Genomic DNA, 22044 nt, shown 5'->3' on the forward strand with positions numbered 1-22044 from the left:
TATACCATGTTGCAATGATGGGCCAGCGACAAGAAAGCAACATAAAGCATCCTCTTTGGGGACTATTATCAAAGAGATGCTTGTGCTTCAGATTCTTGAACTCACCTGGAAGAACTCAGCGAAGAGAGGCGAAGTCTCAGCACGTCTGCATACAGGCGGAAAGACGTGTAACTTCCAAACTGAGTTAGCGTGGTGCTCTTACTGTACTTGCAGGGATACAGTGACTAGAAGCCTTTCACAGGCTATTAAGAAACATACAAGCAGATCAGGTGCTAACATTTACTTTTATTTATAAAAAAATTGTAGAACGTATTAAATACAAACATTTGGAAAACGCAATCAAGGCTTCGCTAAGATGCCCAGGAAGAACAGGAAGACAAAGAATCAAGAAGCTTACCAGGTTTAGAGCTTTTAAACTAGCTGAAGTAATTACTATAATTTTTCACTGACTTCTTTATAGACAGTGGCCATTATAGCAACCAATGTTATTACTGCCCTTTTTAAAAAACAGATATGATTTGCCATATCTTCCCAATCAATCACAAAATGTAAAGCAACTCCTTCCAGGTTAAAAATCAAGGTAATAAATATTAATGCATTTACCCGTTACCTACATTGTATAACACTACCTATTTCCTTATAATCACACGTGGATATCAAGTTTACAAAAAAACAGATTACGCATTTCAAATCTGGATATCCAATAAGGTGTTATAAACTTTATACATTTTCCAGTGAACATCAAAATGAGGACAATGGTTTGAAGTACAGAAACAAAACAACTGAATCCATCACCGACACTATAAAGGCCAACAATGAAGATGTGGACGGGGGTCATGTTCCAGATAGCTAGAAAGACCTACACGCTGCCACTGAAAGGTTGGCTGGAAGACAAATCATGTCAAGTTCTCAGACAGCATTTGCTCCTCTCTTTTTCTAGAAGACCAAAGGCGAGAATCGTAGCTACTCTCTCTTCTGCACCTTATAGCGATAAAACTATCCTGCTCCCTACAGAGCAACCAGATTCGAGTTTTCTTATACTGCCGTTCCTCTTTTGCCACTCTTAAATATTTTATGTAGCGTGTACAGTCCGCTAAAGATGTAGGAGCAAAAGACAACAGAAAATACCTCCTCTGTCTTTTAAAAGGAGAGAAGCACTTCTACTTGCTGATAATGTGGCATTCCCTCTGTCTTCGTGCTTTACCCTGTATCTGCTTACCAGCTGCAGCATGATGCACACTGATGTGGCTAGATGGCCCTAAATCCAAATTCGGTTCTAAGAAAATCCCACTTCTGGGACTGATTCTGTGGGGATAACAAAACTACTTCAGAAAAATCAATACAGGTGCACAATCTTGGATGCACAAACATTAACACGTCTCCCGCTCTGCCTTGTGTTTGTCAGAACAGACAAACTGCCAACTCATCTGCGCTCACAGCATTACTACTCCAAGGAGGAGAGGACCAAAGATATTACAGAGTATGTACTGCTGGCAGTCATCTACAGGATGGACTGGCTGGATACCTGCAAGGGCATCAGCAGAATACTTCCGGCAGCTACCCTCCGGGAACAAGCTGATCTTACACAAACTCATGAGAGGGTTGAACAAATGGACCACCACCCTGAATGTCTATCAGACCCAGTTACCAGGGAAAGCCTTTTCCATTTAGCACGTCCACTCTCAGAGCACGGAGGGTACTGCTGTGCTGGAATTCCTTAACAGCTACTTACTGGCAGACCAACACCCCTGAGAAGAGTCATATACTCCTGTTACCAGGCAAACACAGAACACAGGTGCTGGACATCCCAAATTGGTAGTGGTTCATTTAGCTACAACAGCTTGAAAACAAACTCCAGCACCTTTCCCAAGCCCAACAGCACCCGTTACTCCAACACAGATATGATCGTCCTGCTCCAGTTTTGTTCAGAACACCTAAAGCACGTGCACAATGAGAAGTCTGATTTAGGCTTGGACTTGGATGAAGAGCTCGGACCAGTTTCACCCCATCCCTTTTTTCTCCTTTTTGACACTTATTGATATACAAGATCCATATTTCACAAAACAGAAGATACATGATAGGAAAATATTTAACACGGCCTGAGCTTACTTGACCCCAAAAGCCTTGCTCTCAGCATCCAAAGAATCCACTGCCACCCAAAGCAAGCAGGAAATCACACAAAGAGGAATTTTGTGAAGGGATGGGAGGCCTGAGTACCAAAACAACTCAAAGAGATGACAGCTGTATTTAGTATGCTGACTGACTCTCCCTCAGTGCTCAGTTTTTAGCGTGATATACATCACATGCTTAAACAACTGCGGGGTTTGTTTGTTTGTTTTTAAATACCCTGGTTATTCAGAGATATATTTTAATTTTTATTCAATCCTCAGGAAAAAAAAGGCCTTTCATCCTCTGAGGCAAAGACAAGAAACCATTATCTTGGCATCAGCGACAGCCCCAGTTACACCATCAGAAACCAACACACTGCCCAGCATCTCTGGTGACATATTTGACGCTACACTCTGAGAACACACTTAAGTCAGGCAAGCCTCCATCCTAGAAACAGACCACATTAACCAAGAGCAGAGTACGGCCCCTAACTTTAACCTAGTTTAAAACATAATTTATAAATGCATTCCTGTAAATCTGATCACAGCAAAATATACGTGGTTTTTAAATGGCAGAAAGTCAAACAACGCAAATTTTCAACTAGTGAGGAATATGGGCAATTTTAAAATAAAAACTTTTCAAATACAGACATTTGTGAAACAGGCACACGCACCCCCCGCACACACGCACGCACACTCGCACACTTACATCACTCAGTGTCAAATTAAGATTACACAAGGCAATTTTCAAGGTTGCATTTACAACCACAATGACAAGTACAGCATTTCTGAGGTAGCTGAAGTCAAAGAGCAAACCACAGCACAAGCAATGAAACAGGTGCTCGCACTCACACCAAGCCCACTCTTTGGAGACACGTTACCACACGCGAAGGGGCATGTGTTCAAGAGGCACGTGTTCCACAGGGAATGAAGGTCAGTGGTACTGGAAACCTGACAAACTACTCTCCAGAGAAGTTTATGTGCATCTGGTTTCCTGACAATCAAGCGAACATGGCTTAAATCACTGCATATCAGCTGAACTGTGGTGACAGCCTCTGTGCTCTTGGTCTGCGGCAGTTCTACCGACAGCTCTGTCTCACGTGCACTGAAGCAAGTACAACTGTGGCAGTTGAAGATGTTATTAGTCAGAGCTGTCTGTCACACTTCTCTCCTAGATGTTACTGTTGGCAGAAAGGTATATGCATGTATCTCACCTGCTCCAGTTTACAGTCTAGCATTCAAGTGCAAGTCCATCTCCAGGGTATCGCCAATGAACTGTGAACAGCAGCAGCAGAGACAGACTTGAGTTCCCTTCTTCAGGTGCAGTAACATCTTTGCCACGTTAAGAGCACAGAGATGTCAAACTGCCACAGCTTGAATCACCAGAGTTCATCTCTCAGGGCCCTTTGCTAGCCTACAACGAAAGGAGTTGAGCTAACCTCACAGCAAATGCCAGGCTACGTGGGGATAACAGCTGTGGCTAACAGACAAACTGGCTTAGCCACAGTAACTGGATCATGTCTCTGAGCATACAAAGAGTTTGATCCTGCCCAAATTATAAAACTGTGTCAAACACACTCACCCACACACACATAATGTAGTATTTTCATCAAGAAGCTTTCTACAAATCAACTGTTTGCATGATTACTGCTGACAGTCTTGAAGATGGGATGGAAATTACGGCAAGATGTTTTTCAAAGGTAGAAAAATTCAACCTTCGACAATTAGGTCTCTGTTGTATAGTTGCTGTATGAGAGAGATGGCACAGACGAGAAGTTGTTATTCCACTGTCTTCCCCCAGTACTCTGCTGCAACTCTGCCTGCTCTTTATATTTGCTCAGAAGATTTTTGGCTTCTTGCAGATCCTGAGAAGAGTTTTCACCATATTCTTCTTTCAGCCACTGCCTGAACTGTAGAAATTGAACAGATACAACATGATAAAGCAACAACAGGAGACTGATGCAGATGTAATACTCCCTCCTGCCCTACAGAATTTCAAGAGCCTTTAAGAACACATGCAATCTGAAAAAAGTAGATATTGCATGCCCTTCCCGACCAGCACAGAATACGTAGGCATAGGAACACAGATGAAATCACTGAGGTCCCTTACATCCCTTAAAATGACATGCTGACATAACAGCTTGGCTGAGTGGAGTACTACCGAGTAAGGAACACCCGCAGGGTAAGGACATCCTGGACTTAAGAGCAGCCTCCTCTTGTTGCACATACAAACAATGAGATGAGTACGTGTGGAAGCTAACAAGATCAGTCAACTCGCCCCAGTCACAACAGGCTTAAATAACTTCAGAAGGTTAAGAGATCAGAAAGTGAACCACTCATATGGCCTTTTCATCTTGAGCTAACAGACACCAGCAGTAGAAACTGAACTGTAGATACCAGGAAAGGTATCTTCTAGGAAGAAAAAGGCCATGAGCTTTAACAGCTATAGCATAGGATCTTATGTGTTATTGAAATGACTGACTGAATATGGTAACAGAAGTACCGGGACTGGTTCAAGCTGAAAGAACAAAGCAATAGCAGGGCAATCATGCTGGGACATCTTCCTCAGCTTCCAGATATTTTAACTGAGGCAGGATCTTATCTTTGTGCTTGATATCAAAAAAAAAAAAAAACAACTATTTTTTTTCCTTACCATAAGATCACTTTTCAAATCCACAGATTTTTGCCACAACAAATGTGGATGCCATCATCATCTACAAGTACATATTGTAATGAAAATATTATCCTTTGATTGGGACCTGCCAGTTGAGAGCTCCACATCATATTACAAGGTAGAGCGCAAGTCACACCTGCTCACCTTCTCTATTCTGCTCAGTTTTATAAACCTTTGTCATTTCTTTGCCAGTTCAAGTATTTAAGTCCACTTAGTCACTCCTGGCTATCTTGTTGGTCTTCTCTGTAGAAGCAGTAAGACAGAGACTCCAGTTGTCCTGTCCCAGTGGGGATACTATTCCTGTGATTTTTTTAAGCCTTAACTTCCATAGCTTTGTTCTATTTGGGGCTTACGGACAACTTTAGCTGTAAAGACAATTTACTTGATCATCAGGAGACAAGACCTCCCATTCCTAAGAGATCCTAACATGCTGAGTCAAATCTGAAGCCTCAGGCTACCACCTGGAAGTGCGGAGTTATTGCAAACCACATGGCCCTCTTAGTGACTAAACCCTTTCCTGTATGACCAAGATCTAAGGGACCCCATCCCAGAAACCCCACAGGATACCACCCTATATATGCACAGCAAAACACCCGTGGTGCTGAAATCAGAAAAAAGTTCACACCCTTTGCAGATGGCAATATTCCACTGAAATCAGGTGTGTAAACAGACACCTGCTAAGGATGTGGTTGCTATTAAGAGACAGTAGGAAACTACAACCCAGCCAGTGACTACAGGTGGATATTTCTTTTTGAAACCTACTGCCTCCCCCTCAGTGAAGTAGGCAGAATGCCCCGTCCATTGTGGATGAAAAAAGAGACGTTACTGTCTTTATCGGGCTATTTGCATATAGCCTTAATTGTCATTGCTGTTAGCCCAGACCAATTAGAGTAGAAATGACTGTAAGGGAGGAAGGAGACAAGTCTGGAAAGTCCCCCTCTGACTTCTGTCTCTTAAAAATCAGTTACTCTGCCATTTACATCAGTTCCAAACGATCCAGGAAACATTCAGTTAAATATTAAAATAAAAATCAACACAAATATTTACGGTTGCAAGCTGCATCATGCAAAACAAATGGTAATTTCTAAACTCTGAGCTTTCTGCAGAACGATGGGGATGGAATAAAAAAGCCAAACTCCTTTGCCTCATGTATTTTGGCTTGCCTCTGTTATTTTTTTTTTAATAAATAAAATCCAAGCAAGTCCAGAGAACAGCAACATGCTGAGCAATGGAAAACAGAAGGGGCAGACAGAGGAGGAAGTCAGTGGAAGTGGAAGTCACTGATCACCCATGGGGAGTAGGTCTTTTGCGTAGGATGGTTGTTTTTACTGGTAAGAAACTAATTTTTATTTCGTAATAACCACTTTGCAGTCTTGTTGTTTCCTCAACTCTCCTAGCCCTACAAAACCTCCAAAGGCTAGGAAATAAGCAGAGGAGTCAGATTGGAGACTGTTCTACAAATCAGAATGTTTATTAAGCCTCAGCCACAGATGGTATTGCTGAGGGAGGACATAAGTCATAATGAGAACCTAACTTGACTCCTGGATAGCTAAGTTCTCTGATTATGATTTCTTTCCTGCTTATTATTCCAAATGAATGCGAGAAAAAAGTACTTTTATGCAACCAGTATTAAAGGTTGATCTCAATGCTGCATTCTGAGCTACTCACTCTTTACTTTTCCCTCTCTCTAAAGGTGTTAAGTCTTGTATCATGTCTTCAGCACACATGAAGATCACTGGATTGAGAGCACAGCTGGGCAGAAAGCATGCTTAGATGTTGTGTTTCATCCTTCCTCCCATCCCACATTCCCTGCTACCTTCAGTTCCTTCTGTACCTCTCCAGTGTAGCAGGCTGAACCAAGAGGCCACTCCACAAACCAAAACCAAGGAGTCAGACCAGCTAGTGAGAAGTAGCTCATGAATTAAGTCAGAGTTCTGTTTCTCATTTCATTTGTTTGTAGGTCATTTACCTGATCGACATCATGCTTTTCAAACTCCTGTAGCTGTCTCTGGAAGCCCATGTTGGGATTGGCACAGGATCTCGCTGCTCGGACAACAGACAGTGCATCTTCCCAGCCAAAGTCTGTGATGGTCATAATGTAGGCAACCACCAATGTTACGCTCCTGGAGACACCTGCAAGGCTGCATGACAAACGAGGTGCAACAAACAGATGAAGTACAGCACTGAAAGCATCACTTCCCAAAACCACAGCAGGTTGCTGTGCTGGTTGCCACCATAAAGAAATACTGCTGTACTTGAGTTAAGGGGGTTTTGGTACTGCTTTTTCAAATGCATCAGAACAGATCGATGACAAGATTGAGAAAGCTGGTTCAGAGTGATAATTCATATGAGACTAGAAATGAAGGAATAAGCATTGGCTTCACAAAAGGGAAGGACAGCACACATGTTCTAAGTTAGATTTGGTTTTGAGTAAGCTAAGTCACCCACATTCTTCTGCCTATACAGATCAGAGCACTAAAGTAAGACTGTTCCCTTTTCACCATGAATAAAGGCTACATTTTTATGGAGCTGAAATAAACTTTAACTGAAATGTAAAGTGCATGAGTCTGGTTGCTTGAGCTCTTTTCCTATTTATGCTATCCATGGACTGTGTAACTTACGCTCTCAGGACTCTACTTTCCTGAAACAGTGGGATAAAGTAAGAATCATTCCCTAGTACTGGTTTGACAGCTCTAGAACTACAAGTCTTACTACGATGAGTATAACGAATGTGCTTGGGCTACATTTGTACCAGATTCTTTCAGCTGGCATTTCCAAACCATCTTATGCCCTTGAAGTATATGACAAAATTTAAATATGTGCTTTTTAAAACTATCACAATTCAGAGATGATATTCCTGTATTACATATGTGGAGACTGACCAAATGACTCGTTCACAGCCCTGCTATGAACTGATAGCAAACTGAGCATTTACACTCAGGGCCTGTGTTCAAGTCCAGTGTTCAAATCATGAGATGACACCGACTCCAGATATAGACTCGGATATGCCATTTGGACATATAGCACAGGCTACAACCAATAGCAGAGAGCAAGAAAAAAAACAGGGTGGGATTTCCTTTTTTTTACTTTTTATAGTACCAGGAGCAATCTCTCCAATCAGAGACTTGCTATTAAGAAAAAAGCAACATTTGAATGCTTCAGCAGCTGGAAGAAAAAATATTTTCAGATTTTTTTTTTACTATTTTTTTTATTTTTAGTAACATTGAAGTCACCCAAATAGCTGTCATGGAAACCAATCAAATTATTAGGACTACAGAAATCTTTAGAAATACAATTATTAGCAATAATGGGAAATAAATAAGATCCCTAGTCAAAGAGATTTTATTATTATTACTTTCTTAAAAAAGATCAATAAAAAGGTTTGATTAGGAGAGAAGGTCAGAATTTCTCAGACAGCTGCGCAGCCTAGTGGCTCAAAAATTCTAGTTGCATGACGCTTTAATAGCATTTTCAAATCTTCTGGGGATCTTCAAATAAAAGGAGCACTTCAGTCCAAGCAGATTTTGCTATAAAATGGAGATAAACACTACCTCATCATTAACATCACAAACATACAAGTAAATGCACAGAGACCCTTAAGCTTTTTTGGCCAGTGATATACATACCAATGAACTAGGCAGCCTTCACCTGTAAGCCGGCACTCATGGATGAATTTGATGCTCTCTCTGAAATGCCTTGCCCTGAAAACAGAAGCAGAAGGGGAGTAAAGAAAGTGCTCTATTTAGTAAAATCACTACTTAGAGAAAAATGCATCCGAAAGCTTTCTTAATGCTGTTTCGAGAATTTAGACCTGAACACGGGGCTTGCAATGTGAAAGTTAATATTGATCGATGAAACCCCAAACTCACTGGCATAGTTTTTCACCATGCTACCTGAAGGAGAAACTGGTATCTTAGGTACTACAGTGCAATAAACATCAGCAAACGCTTTGTTCCGATGACTGGCAAGTCTGTGTTTCAGTTTGTGTTTTATTCCTCTTTTAACTAGTAACTCAACCTCACGTCTCCTTGAGTATGTTCTGATGTTAGGTGAAACTCAGCATGGCTATGTGAAATCTAAGTCTATTGCCTTTCGCTAAGCGGCATCCTGCTACCCAAACGGGAGCTTAACTTTGACTTCTCCTCCTTCAAACCATGCACTAGAACACACCTAAATATTATGACTCTGCAACATGAAATCTTTCCCTTTTGTCACTGGTATGAAAATAAATTATCTGTTCAAGTCTTGGCTACTTCATTTCCTTCCAGGTTCCTCCCCATAGATGTCATGGCTCCACTGTTACTTAGTATAGCAGCCAATCCCTGCCTACAGTCTACATTTTGTTAAGCACTGTGGTAAAAAACACGGAAAAGACTCATGGAAAAGAAATGCTCACCCTGCCCCTGCCCTTCAGGCTGCAAAGCCTTGGGGCTGTCTGCAATCTACCATAGGTGTCAGCAGCACCTCTCAGCTCAACAGAACTGGAGTTCACTGTAGCCTTTGAGTGCTTGTGCAAGTCAAGCTCACAAGCAGTAGCACAGAGGAGATGGCCAGTAAGCGTGGTACTGAATACCTTGCAAGAAGCAAAGACGAACCTGAAAGCACACTGCACTTAACACCCATGAAACACAACGTCCTGTATTCAAGATGTTTCCCCCCTCTGAGTGTATATTATACCACAAGGGTAAAAAGAAAAAACCTCAGCCCAGCACCAGCAGCCACACAAAAATCAGGAATGCCCACATAAAAGGAAGCTTCCCTTCCTGCCCAACAGTGCAGCTGTTGATACTATAAACACTAAGAACTGAAGGAGGACAGTGATACAAGAGTGACTGCCTGCGGGACTTGCAAAGGCATTGGTATATAGGCTGATATATCCAGAAAGAGGGATCACAAAGCCATGACTCACTCCCCAAGGCAGCTTTTGCATCACTGGATGCAATGTGGAGAATGCAGCTGGAAGAAACTTGAGTGACTTGTAAGAAAAATGTCAGAGTATGATGTAACCCCAAGCTTTAGGGCAGCAGTAAACTCAGGATTCTGTGTTTCTCAAGAAATTGATGCAGTGGGATAAGTGTAGAAGACTGAGGAAGCCTAATGAATGCATTTCTACTCAGACTGCTGCTCCAAACATTTTCACTGGCTGAACTGCAATAAATCATGATACTAGGTCCATCTGTGGGGAACTGGCAGCTTCACATAGATAACTCAGGTGACAAATGACACTGGGCTGTGTGCGCAAGAGACACTGCTACTGCACAAAGGAGCGCTTGTCCAAGATTAAGTGGACTTGATCAGGTGAAGCTTGGTTAGGGTTGGACTGACAACATCCTTATCTTCTCATACACCCATCTTTCCTCTCTCTCTCTAGAGAATCTGGCCAACAGAGCAGCTCCAAGCACCGTGAATTCAATGGTCTAGCACAACTTTTGGTTAAACACTTCAATGCTTTGGTTTGAAAAGCATCTGTGAATGAGCATAGCACCTTTGCAAGGTACTAAATATAGCTAGCAGTGAATGCCATTCACTCAGCTTTATTTGTCCTTCCTTATTGCTGACACTCAGTCTGCTGATTCACTGTCAAGTGTAAGTGTCTGCAGGCAATCATGAAAATGAGAAGAGAAATAGCAAAGCTTAGAACCAGGGCTGCTCTGTAGAACCACAGCCCCTCCTCACCTTGAGTCAGAGAAAAGGAGAAACGTACTTCTCCACAACCTGTGGTGTTAAGACCATTGCTGGCTGCACAGCAGACACGATTGCCTAAATACAATTTCAAAGTTATGATACAAACTTATTTACACACACGAAAACAAAAAACAAGATTGAGGATCAGTTAACCCTATGGCAATTGCCACAGACACAAAGAATGGCAAGTCTTACATTAACCACAGAACAGTTGATTATCATCTGTAACAGGAAAACACTTGACAAATGCCTTGAATCACAACCTGTTTGTTGGACTGAACAGCTACTTCAAATACAATTAATTAGGTGACACCTTACTTTTACATCTTCCAGCTTAAAACTCAGTCTCAAACTACACCACCTTCACAGTGGGAAACACCACAGGAAGAAGAACCAGTACAGTGCCCCTACCAGCATGATGTGAAAGTTATCTACACCTGAGCAGTAGCAAACTGGATAATCCAAAGCTAGCCAGAGGGCAGAGTTACAATACCAGACCTAAATATCATAGTTGCTACTCAGCCTTCTAGAAATACTGTAAGGGTTAAAAAGAACGTGAGGAAAAACAGATAGGAAGAGGTATCTTGATGTTTCTTTCTTCTGGCAATCTAAATGCAAAAAAGGCCCACCTAAACTGCTTTTCATAATAGGTTCCCCTGGCTTCTGTGTTATCACCATTACCAGCCTGACCGTTGGATGCTAGTTCCTTAGAAACACATAGCCTAAGACAATTGGTTAGAACAGGACAGAAAAACGGAAGATTTGGTTTCTACAGAATACCCTATTAGTAACAGGTTCTGTAGGACATCACATTTCTGGGGAAGTCAGTGGCCCAAGGCAAAATACTTACTGTCCAGGGAAACACTCATTTAACTCCTAGGAGGCACCTCTGGTCTCAAAAGCAACTGCTTCATCGCTGTACTAAGTGGGTGCAGAACACACGAGCAGAGACAAGCTTTCAAGCCACTTCAGTGAGTGCTCACATATCAACAGGGAAATCCCTGTCATATTTCTCAGGCCATTCATCCCTCTGAGGAAAAGAGATCCACTAAACAAGCGTATGCACACAAAGTTCCCCCCACAAAAACTAAGCTGCACTGAATTAAGAGCTCGTAGACCCGAAGTTCAGTGGGTTAGGGCCTTCAGTTGGACCTCTCAAACTTGCCAGCAGTTGCAAAATAGCAACAAAGCTCCAGGAGCTTCTAACAAACTTGCTGTTTGGCAACACATGCAAGAGAACAGTGCACGTCCAGTCTGTCAGGCCTCTCAGCAACTGCTAACACAAGGATATGCAACACAGGATGGTGCTTTTCTTGTTTTCTTTCCCCAAGACCACCAGAATCTCCTTTGAGAGAAGAGGGTAGATATGTAAGGGTGTTGCAGGGGGATCTACTCCCCATTTATCTCCCCCCTCCACAGAGGGGGCCCATACACGGTGCGGTTACCCATTCCTAGATATGACTGTCATGTCCTCACAGTCTGAACAAAAACAGTTTCCTCTTGCTTCAGAGGGCTGTATGTGCAAAGCAAGTAAAAACACTGCTTGGGGACATCATGATTTGACTTTACTTGAATTTCTGCACTGTATAAAGCAAGAAAAGAAAAATCGGTTACTCATCAAGTTTTATTTTAAGTGATAAAATGTCTCAGTATTAGAAGTAATGACGTTTGCTTGCAACCACCTGATACCAAAGCAAGAATTGTAGACGCCTTCAGCATAACAGAAACAATACTCATGCAAATATTGTATATTCTTACTGAAGCTTTAATAGCTTTGGTACCACACCAGACAGTTCAAGTGCTGGAGGTGGTTTTTCGATGTAACTCCTTGATTTTTAACAGTGATGGAAGGACTTAACTGTACAATAATTAACATTCACCAAATATGTTGCCTCCTCTATTCCCTTCCCTGAATTAATCCAGATCTCTACTAACAAAAGGAAGCAGATTTTGGAAAACATTTCAGAAATGCTACAGATCTCAGAATACCAATGAACAATTAATAAGACATTGAACATTTCCCTCTAATCTCACTTTTTCCCCTCTACAAAAAAAGGATTTTTATTTATTTATTTTTTAAATTTAGTTTAAGTATCAAGGCCACAAATGTAGCCAGTTGTCTGTGACAAAGGTAGTTAACCATCTGCCTTCTCACTACAGACCTGTCTTGAAAATTAAGGGTTTGGGGCTCAGGGACGGGGGGAAGGGGAGCTTGTGTTTATTTGTTGGTGGTGACAGCTTTTTTTTTTTTTTTTTTTAAACCATTACAGAAACGCATCAGAATGAGAAGACAAACCAATATACATCAAATGCCACACTGGAATCTTTCTAGGGTATGAGAAATACACTCTCTAAAAATATCCACCGAAAGCATCAGCCGGAATATTGCTGTGATGTGAGAGAAAAGCACTGCTGCATTTCCTTCCGTACATACCAGGCTTCTTTCAAGTACTTGCTTCTCTACAAAACTTGCTAGCAGGATGTGGCTGAAACCCCCCTCATCTGTCCCCAACATAAACAGTGAGTTCTAGAAGAAAGAATTGGTCACCATCCAAGTTCTCTTACAAAATTTGTTTTGATTTCTCTTTGGAATCAAGATTTGCTAGGCACCTTCAGTTCAATGGTTCAAAACATTAAAACCAAGGGCAAGTCAATCAGCATTTCACGAATGCGAGCAGCAATGAGAAAGATAGAGGCTGGGCCACAGCAGTTTCAGTATGTACATGCTCAAGGCAACAATCGCTCCAGTGCGGACAAATTCCCCACCATGCCAGACTACTAATAAGAGCAGTGGGACCTAGGTGCAAGTCATCCAGAGCAGACAGTTGCAGGAGTACTTTGCACACTGGGACTTTATATCAAAACCCCACTGCGAGGAATTTATTTTAACCTTTGAAGCACTAGGCTTCATAGCTCTTTCACTTATTTTCCACTTTTTAGTGGCTAGAGATAGTACTAGCAAGAAAGATTTACAAAAACAATGGCTGGAATAAACTGGGAATAAATTCCAAGCAGGCTCACTGAGGAACCCCTACAGTTTAAAGCCAGAAATGGATGAACAGCGTTTATGTACTGACCCTCCTATAAACCCCTTACACACAAAAAGCAGGGGCAGAACCAAAGTGGCTGCAAGAAAGCATAATTACGTTTTGTTAACAGATAAAAAACACAGTAGTGCAATATTTGTGAGAGATCAGAATCAGATCTTTTAGATTATTGTAAAACAGGCACCACAGTACTGAAGGACTTCCGTGTTTTTGTGTTTTATTTTCAAGTAACTTACAAGTTCTGCGAGGGTGAGTCAGCAGCAGGAATACAGAGATACTTCACTCCCTGTGTAAAGAAGCAAAAAAAGAAATGAGAAGAAAACACCCCAGTTAAATGCACTTATCTACCACTGTGTTACTGGTGCTCTAGACTGGTGCAGTCTTACAGACTTTGAGGAAGATGCACCATTATTCAGACAAGCAAAGACCATCTCTGTACAGCCAGATTTTAAAACATTGTTTTCACATCTGCTTTATTGCCAAGACACCAGCACATAACTTAGTTATGCTTATCCCAAGGACCAGCAGCAAGATTTTTAAAACAGAAACATCTTTGCTAAAAAAGCATAGCTTTTTTTTTTCCCCAAAAAAAACATCATTCTTATTTTTCTAGTAAAACTAAGTTATCTCTTGCCCTTCCCTTTCTCTGAACAAAGTCTACAACTTAAAACTGTCATAAGCTAGTTCTTTTGAATCCATGCTAATAATTTGTTGTGTGTTTTTTTTTTTTTTTTTTTTTTTTCTCTTCACATGGCTGGTAAAATAAAAAAAATGCAATGCATTTTGGAGAAGAAAATTATGTTTGTGGGGTGTTTTTTGCCTTTTTTTTTTTTTTTTTTGAAAGTTCAAGAAGGACAACCATAAAACCCGTACTTTTCTTCCACAAAGTTAGCCTCACCATTTTAGTCAGCTATCACAGTAAGTTACAAGATTAATTAGGGAAGTTAGACAAGCATTTCTCATGCATTGGAAGCGTTTCTGGGTGTATTTAAAACATCAGTATAATCATACTCTACTGCTTTGCATTGTTAACGCTCAGTTTAACTGTCATTTTATTTTCAAAGCCCATTTTGCCCCTCTGACTTAAGAAAAAGAACGCTTCTGAAAACATATTTAGCTGACTTCTCAAATAGGACTTCCAAGAAAACAGATTGCAGCTCAAGTACATAAAAACTAAATTATTCACTGGAAGTCTTTCAGCATCTGAGATAAGCAGAGTTGTGAATTTTTTCAGATGTACTTGTAAAGATAAGGATTCACAGCAAAGAGTCCACCACAGAATACACATTAGGTTATCTTTCTGTAACAATACAAAAACCCCTGATAACTTTGCATGCTCATCCAGTAACACACATGGGAAAATAAAAAATAAAAAATCAAGCATTTATTTACAAGAGATCCTTCAAGTGACATTTGCCAACAAGGTGGAACATAACATGCATCTGCTGGGCACTTCATTTACTAGGTGGAGGACTGTGTGTGGAAAGTTCATTGCTCAACTGTGACAGCTACTTGAAGTAGCATCTTCTCCTGTACCGCCTGTACCATGTTGGCTGAGAATGCTCTCTTTGCTCTTCCCTACAGGCACTTGGTTACTTCACTCGTCACCTCACACCAAGGAATAATAATCACTTTTATAAGTGGTCCTGGCCTCTGGCACCATGACACACCATCATGCCAATCATCTACTAGATGCATGAACTTCACCGCTATGTCAGAAAGGATGTGGTGATCCCTCACCCCTACCTCCTTACTAACACTTCCATAAAGCACCAGCCTTTCTCTCAGCCTGACAGAACTTCTTTGGCCTGTGCTTTCCTCACAGCCATACAGTTTTGAGAGCATGCCTGTCCCCTCTGTGCTTTCCCAGACTTCCTTGCCCTGTATCAGGATAAGGGATGTCTACTGCGAGACACCAGGATGGCTTCAGAGCCATAAGGTGATCCACAAGGGCTCATGTAGATGCATCCACTTAGAAACTTGCAGTAGTAGTAATACTAATAGGCTCCCGAGCCAAGGATGGTAATTGTATTGTGACAGATAATTACAATAATAACCTTGTATGACACATTTGAGAGGTTCATCTTGGACACTAGTATCACTTCCAAGTGAGTCACTCCAGTAGAAACAGGGCCTCTGACCTGAAAGCAAAGTTACATGCTAATCTGTCACACCTCTACACCACTCCATGCCATTAACTGCACCACCAAGGGAAAAAAAGACAGAAAGAAAAGTAAAGACAGGAGACAGGCTAACACTAGCACATGCAATATGCCTTTGGTTTGCTCCTACAACACAGGCTGACTGGTACAAGTTGTTCCACGGATTTGAGAAGCTATGGCACACACTGAGTGCTCTTCACAAGCTGAATGCAGAGGGGCTTTCAGATGATGTTCACTTTAAAAGCAGAAGTATCACCAGCACAAGGTGAAGACCCACAGTGTTCTTTTTCTTTGTCATGGCTGGCTAGTTCCCACTACCGCAAGCAAGCATGAAACTCGCCTGTAGGAGACCGCATATGGTACTGAATGGCTCATCCAGAGCCCGATCCTGGAGGTCTGCAGCACCTACAACTTCCAGTGAAGTAACACCAGCACTCCTCTCATTACTGTGCCAACAAATGCTCGGCATCAATCAACTAGCCTGAATAAAACAACTTTAAACATCTCCTCTTTGAGAAGCTACTGGAATTTGGTATTTGGACAGATGCAGGTCTTGTGTGTGGTGTTTTTGGAAGGCTGTGGTGATGGACTCCTCCCTGCGAGGAAATAATCACACACTCAACTCAGAAATCGCTAGAGGTGGGATTTCAGAAGTATTGTGCAGTGGCCTAACCCAACTCTCACACACGCAAAAATAAAAAATACAACAGTGAAACTCTGTGACTTCAACCCAAGCAGTTTGGCCAGAGTTGGTAACTCCTGAGGATCCCACCCTACCATCAAGTTTTGCTTCTCTATGTTTAAACAATAATAATGATAGAATCAAGTATCATTCATCACATTTGGATACCAGAAATACAGCAGCTACACAGGACTGTATGAGGCAGGGTTTCATAAATGAGAACCAAGGGATTTTTTGTGTAGCTATTCATACTTCACTGGGATTAGCTTTTACTCACATATGCTGATTACACATTGTTTTTTAAAACATTGGCAACAGGAAGATACTTAATGACTGAACCCTCTTGTCTTTATTTAAAAAAAATAAAAAAACACTACCCAGAATCATATTTGTTTATTTGTGTCCCGAGACACTGCTCTTCCTCCTGTGCACATACCTTTGCAGATAACATCTAAGAACTGTCCCAAAGGGACCTCTCAAAGCAGAACACTATGTCAAGGGAACAAGTAAATAGCTACAACATTTTAGATGGGGTACTAGCATGCAAGAAAGATACAGACATCTCTATTTCATTATCCAGCAGAGCTCACTTGCAATTCTGAAACTGCAAAGTGTAAGATGTAAGCAGGCAACAACCACTGAAACACGACAACTAGAAGAGAGTAAGCTAAAAATCAAAAGATTGTTAAAGAGTCGAGCAGACTAGCTCCTAGCGAAGATTTCAGCAACCTCCAAACCAGGAGCAAGTCAGCAGCCTCATTCAATAAACATTAATCTGGTTGCACATGCAATATACAGAGTTGATCCAAAACCGCACAGCAGTAAGGGAATACAAAATGCAAGTTTAATGTCATACTGTATGGAAGTCTGGATTTTATTTATTATTTTAAAGTAAATGTCTTTTCTTCCCTTGGACTGACAGTTTTCTAAGAATTATTCAGTGGAGAAAGGACAGAACAGCCCCAAAAATATATTGTGTTACTTCAACTACACACATTAAATTAGGTGCCAGAGAATAGCTACTCATCCCAAAACTGTGGTATTTGCTCAAAGCAAAGAGAAAAGCTTGCAACTATAAGAACAGGTAAAAAGAAGTGTTTTTAAATCATACATGAAGTATGAGATTAACTTTATTGAACACTGGTGCCAATGTTATTATTCATACATTTCTTCAGTTGATACCTGCCAGTTGTCTTGTCTCTCCAAACAACCTTTCTCCCAGATTAACATAAAAAAAATAAACCCAACTTTCTCATTAAACAGAATATATGTACGTTCTCAGGTAATGAAACATTTCACACATATCCTAATGCAAAAGGAAAAGCTGTCCTCCAGTGAATATTCATCAGGTCAAATCTAAGTTCCTAGGTCAATGAGATGTTGAAGAGAATGAGACGGCTTTCTTTTGCTTGTCTCTCAGTTCACTCCTACTATCCATTTGTTACTTTTAAATCACAGCTCACTTTCCTTTCTCCATCTATCACCTTTACCAACAAACCCTCCGAAACATGCACCTTCCTAAACTTTTTCCTGATTATTCACGTGATGACTCCGACACCCTAATCAATTAAAACATCACTCCTATTTCATTTGCTGCATTTGAACTGCTAAGATTACAAAAAAAAATGAATAAAATAAAACATCATTTACTTTTCTGTTTTCTGTTTCAGCAGACAGAGTAACCACCAAAACTAGATTTCTGTCTCTTAGGCCCTGAAACTACATGCTACAGTTAAACCGATACAGTGAGAGCTAACAAAACTAGAGCAAGTATTCTGATTTCAAGATTGTCAAAGTTGAAACAAGCGAGAGTTAGGTAAAATTTCTAAAATTCACTGGTATTTGAGAAACAACAACACTTGCACAATTTCAGAGATTCAGAGAACTAGATCAGTTCCGTGACAGTCAATGTTTAGGTATTAAAACTAAAAAGGTTTAGGTGCGCGTATATATGTATGTATGTACACAAATATGCACGCGCACGCACACAGAGGTTTTACATTGAAGTTAAAAAGATACTACAGTAATTGCAGGCCTTTTCAAACTTGTGTTTATTTTTTTGAGGTCAATCTACTAAGATCGGAAACCAAACAGTAATTTCACATTTGGAAAAGCCAGTAACATTAAAACAAGACCTTCTAAATTTTATTAGCTCTTAAAAAAAAAAATACATCTTTGTTATAAAATCCAGTACTTCACAGAGTGCTCAGGAAAAATAACAGTCCGATTTCTTAATGAATGCTCCATTTCTAATCTACTTACTATGGTTTAGCTTAAAAAGAAAAAATACTCGAGCTTCATTTTAACTGAACTTGCAAAAACTGGCATTGTTCTCATAGTAGAACACGTAGATGTGTCATTTTGCTACAGCAAAATTCTGCACGTATTATGTGTCAGATAATGGGTCAACGACTGAAAATGAGATCTCTAAAGAGCACACAAATCTTAATACCAGGAAAAATTTCGACTCCAAACAGGATAACGTGTAAAGAGTAGTACTGTGAGAGAAGTGCAACACCTATACAGACATTTTCTCCTCTCCAATGATGAAAAAGACATTCCGAAGTGATTAAGAACAAGGCTCACTTTGATTACAAGCTTAAATCATACTAACATACAGTTTATCTGAGAAAGAAAACAGTCCAATCATTTTTATATAAAACTCGGTACTCTTGGCAGACGTTCTTCAGAACATTGCCCCCCTCCACTGCTGTATATACAACATTGTGGACATTCTTATTAGCACGGGAAATCTGAATCTAGAACTTAGAATGTTAAAAGACAAGGGAGAAAGAGGAAAAAAAGAAGGTAAAATTACAAAATCTATTCTCCATCGGGGGGGGTGGAGTTAAAGAAAAAAATACTTTAAAAAGAGCAGGATTGTATTTTTGGCAATAAACCTCTCTATATTTAAATTTATGTAAAGATACCATCAACGACTTCCAAGAAATTTTTTTTAAACCTAAACCCCTAAACTTAAATTTGTGAAGCCAGATGCAAATAGAAAACCTCCAGCACCTGGCAAGTTCTTTCAGGTTAGTCAAAAACCATGTGTTAATTTGAGTCGTCACATCAACAGATGAGGACAGGACTTATTTTTGTTTAGGGGCATTTCAGCAAAAAAGCTAAAGTGGGAAACAGCCAGCACAAAGCTTCCTCAAGCCAAACCAACAAGAGTTAATCAAGAGTTTTGTCCAGTAATACACCAAACTGAACATGCTAAACTGAAAACCATTCAACCGTTTGTTTGTCCTTTCAGTTACTTTCTGTAGCAATCACCATCGGTGCTGGTTTTATTAATGACTCACAGAAAATACATTTGTGTTTCAGCAAAAAACACAACCACTAATTGACTTTAGTTAACACCACATTCACGTTTGGTTTTGAAAAAGTATTATAAATGAAATTGAAATTGCATGGAGAATATGAACTACAGAAAGCAGGAAGCTCCTGCAATAGAATTTATACATTCAGTTTGTGTTGTATTATTATATAATAAAAAAAGCTTTTTACAAGTCATATGTTTTGTGGGTTTTTTTTTTGTAAAGTTTATGGTTTTCTTAGTAAGTAGGCTCAACAACACTTTTGAAAAGCCCAGCCTTAAGGCTGGAAATTGCCAGTCACAAAGTGTCCTTTTAAAGCTCTCCTTCCCAATCTCTCCACTCAATCCACCTTTCTAACGTTATAAGGGGGAAATGTTGAAAAGTCAAGGCTTTGACTTGACTTACAAAGAGCTGCACATACTGTTTCTCATCCTAAACATGAATCGTATTTTTAACCTGGCTCACCTGAAGGAATGGGAAGTAGGAGAAAATACTAATAACTTTGCACATTTCATCTCCTTCAGTACACATGAGAGTATTTACAGGACTACACACTTCAGCTGGGAGGAAGGGACTTGTTCATATGGCTTTACCAGAGGGTGTACTTAAACCCCCAGGCACGTCATGGCAAACCTAAAATCTGAGCACTTCCTATCACACTTGGTCCCTGAACCCTAAGGGGGAATCTCTGAGTACAGTGATAAAGCAATATATCCCACTTGCCCCTTTCTCCCAGGGAGTGCTGGAACATGATGGTAACACCCTTGGAACACACATCACACACTTGGATTAAGGCTCTCCACAGGGTGGGCCAGAGCACTTGTTCTGCTGCAGTCAACGTGGTATCCAACCAGTGAGCCACACCAGCCCAAGCATTTGCTGGTCTAAAACTCCCTCGTACCAACAACTGGCTACTGAAAGCTTCAGAAGCTCCTCACCCTTTCTTTCCTACCACTCGTCACTAAAGGAACATGCTTCCCCTGACAGGGCCAGTGTGTGTTGAGCAATTCAAACAATGAACTAATTTCAGGGTATCATCACCACAGCGGCCTCTGCCAAGGGTAACTCATGACGAAGACCTGGCCTGACACACTTTAAAAGTTGCTCTGTGGAAGTCTCTTGGAGGCTTCTTAGTGGAGCACCTAAGTCATTTTTGAAAAATTAGTCAGAGCCCCTAACTTCATGAGCAGAGCCAAAGCCAGACTGGGCATTGCTTCAAACTAGAGAAAATCTTCTGGTGCTGCTACACCTGAAAGAAAAATGGTAGCTGTTTTGCTCAGCATGGTCTTCTGAAACATCTCATGAGGGGAAAACCTTACCATGAAAAAGCAGTGAAACACCATAAAAGAAAGTCAAGCTTTTGACTAGATGAGGCACTTCTACACTTCCTCTTGATGGTAGCATCAAAGGCTGAAAATTGATGGCTTCCACTGGTGGCAACACTGATAGCAACACTGGCGATACGAGAGCTTAGTGATGTAAATGGAAATGAAATAGACTGACCTGATTAAATCATTTCCAGAGCTGATCTTGATACAACAGCAATGGCCTTGCGATATGATATTAGCAACTCTGATTTTGAAGGTTGACTTTCCATCTCACTCTAATAGTTCCCATAAGTGCTTGGACTGGATAAAAAAGACAGCGGAGCCTATGCATAGAACATGTTGCCCAGCCATACAGAGCAGGGACTTCTTTCAGCACATCATCAAGATGCAGTTTTGATACATGAATGGGCTCCTACAGCTCAAGGCTTCTGTATGCTATCCAGCATAGTAACACAGCTTTAATAGCCTTTCTCACTCACTGAGCCACATCTGTCCAGAAGTAGCACATGTTGGCTGTTCAGTTTCCCATTTTTTCTCTTTTTAGTTATCTCATGTTGAGCAGTGGTATGCTTTTGAGTCCAGTCAAATACTTTCTGGACTGTTTTCTGTGTGGGGATATTCCTTCGCATTACAGAGCCAAGGAAGAAAGTACTAGAGTGACTTTCAGCACTTCCAGAGTTGAAGAAGCAAAGGGCATGACAGGATTTTTTTCCCCCCATCTGTTTCACCACAGGGTATTCCCCAATACACACACCAAAAAAATAAAATAAAAGAAAAATCCTGTCCAGAATGTGTAGCTGAGCAAAAGGAACTACCACAAGCTGGTGCTGGAAAGGAAGAGTTAGAAAACTAAAAAATGCTGAGGCTATTCCCCTTCATAGCTTCAGTGAAAGCCCCCCATAGTAAACCCCATCGTATTCTTAAGTGCTAACAACAGCACATAGCAAAACCAAACAAAAAAAAACACCACAGCAAAAACACTAGCCAAAAACGTTGAAGCAGGTTACTTGCATTGTGCCAGAGCAGCCAGTTCAG

At 40.8% G+C, this 22044-nt stretch overlaps 1 protein-coding gene across 2 annotated transcripts in view; it reads right to left on the reverse strand.

Annotated features, from left to right (window-relative positions):
- Nucleotides 1-265: 265 nt before the first annotated feature.
- DUSP22 (dual specificity phosphatase 22) overlaps nucleotides 266-22044 on the reverse strand; it is a 41286-nt gene continuing 19507 nt past the window's right edge. For both annotated transcript variants that reach the window (XM_035317550.1, XM_035317551.1), the window contains exons 4-7: nucleotides 13751-13800; nucleotides 8409-8483; nucleotides 6752-6923; nucleotides 266-4018 (exon numbers count right to left, since the gene is read on the reverse strand). In XM_035317550.1, the coding sequence (XP_035173441.1) occupies nucleotides 3833-4018; nucleotides 6752-6923; nucleotides 8409-8483; nucleotides 13751-13800 (483 nt within the window). In that variant the 3' untranslated portion in view covers nucleotides 266-3832. The remainder of the gene's footprint in view (nucleotides 4019-6751; nucleotides 6924-8408; nucleotides 8484-13750; nucleotides 13801-22044) is intronic.

Source organism: Oxyura jamaicensis, chromosome 2 (genome assembly GCF_011077185.1).
Source record: "Oxyura jamaicensis isolate SHBP4307 breed ruddy duck chromosome 2, BPBGC_Ojam_1.0, whole genome shotgun sequence".
NCBI lineage: Eukaryota > Metazoa > Chordata > Aves > Anseriformes > Anatidae > Oxyura > Oxyura jamaicensis.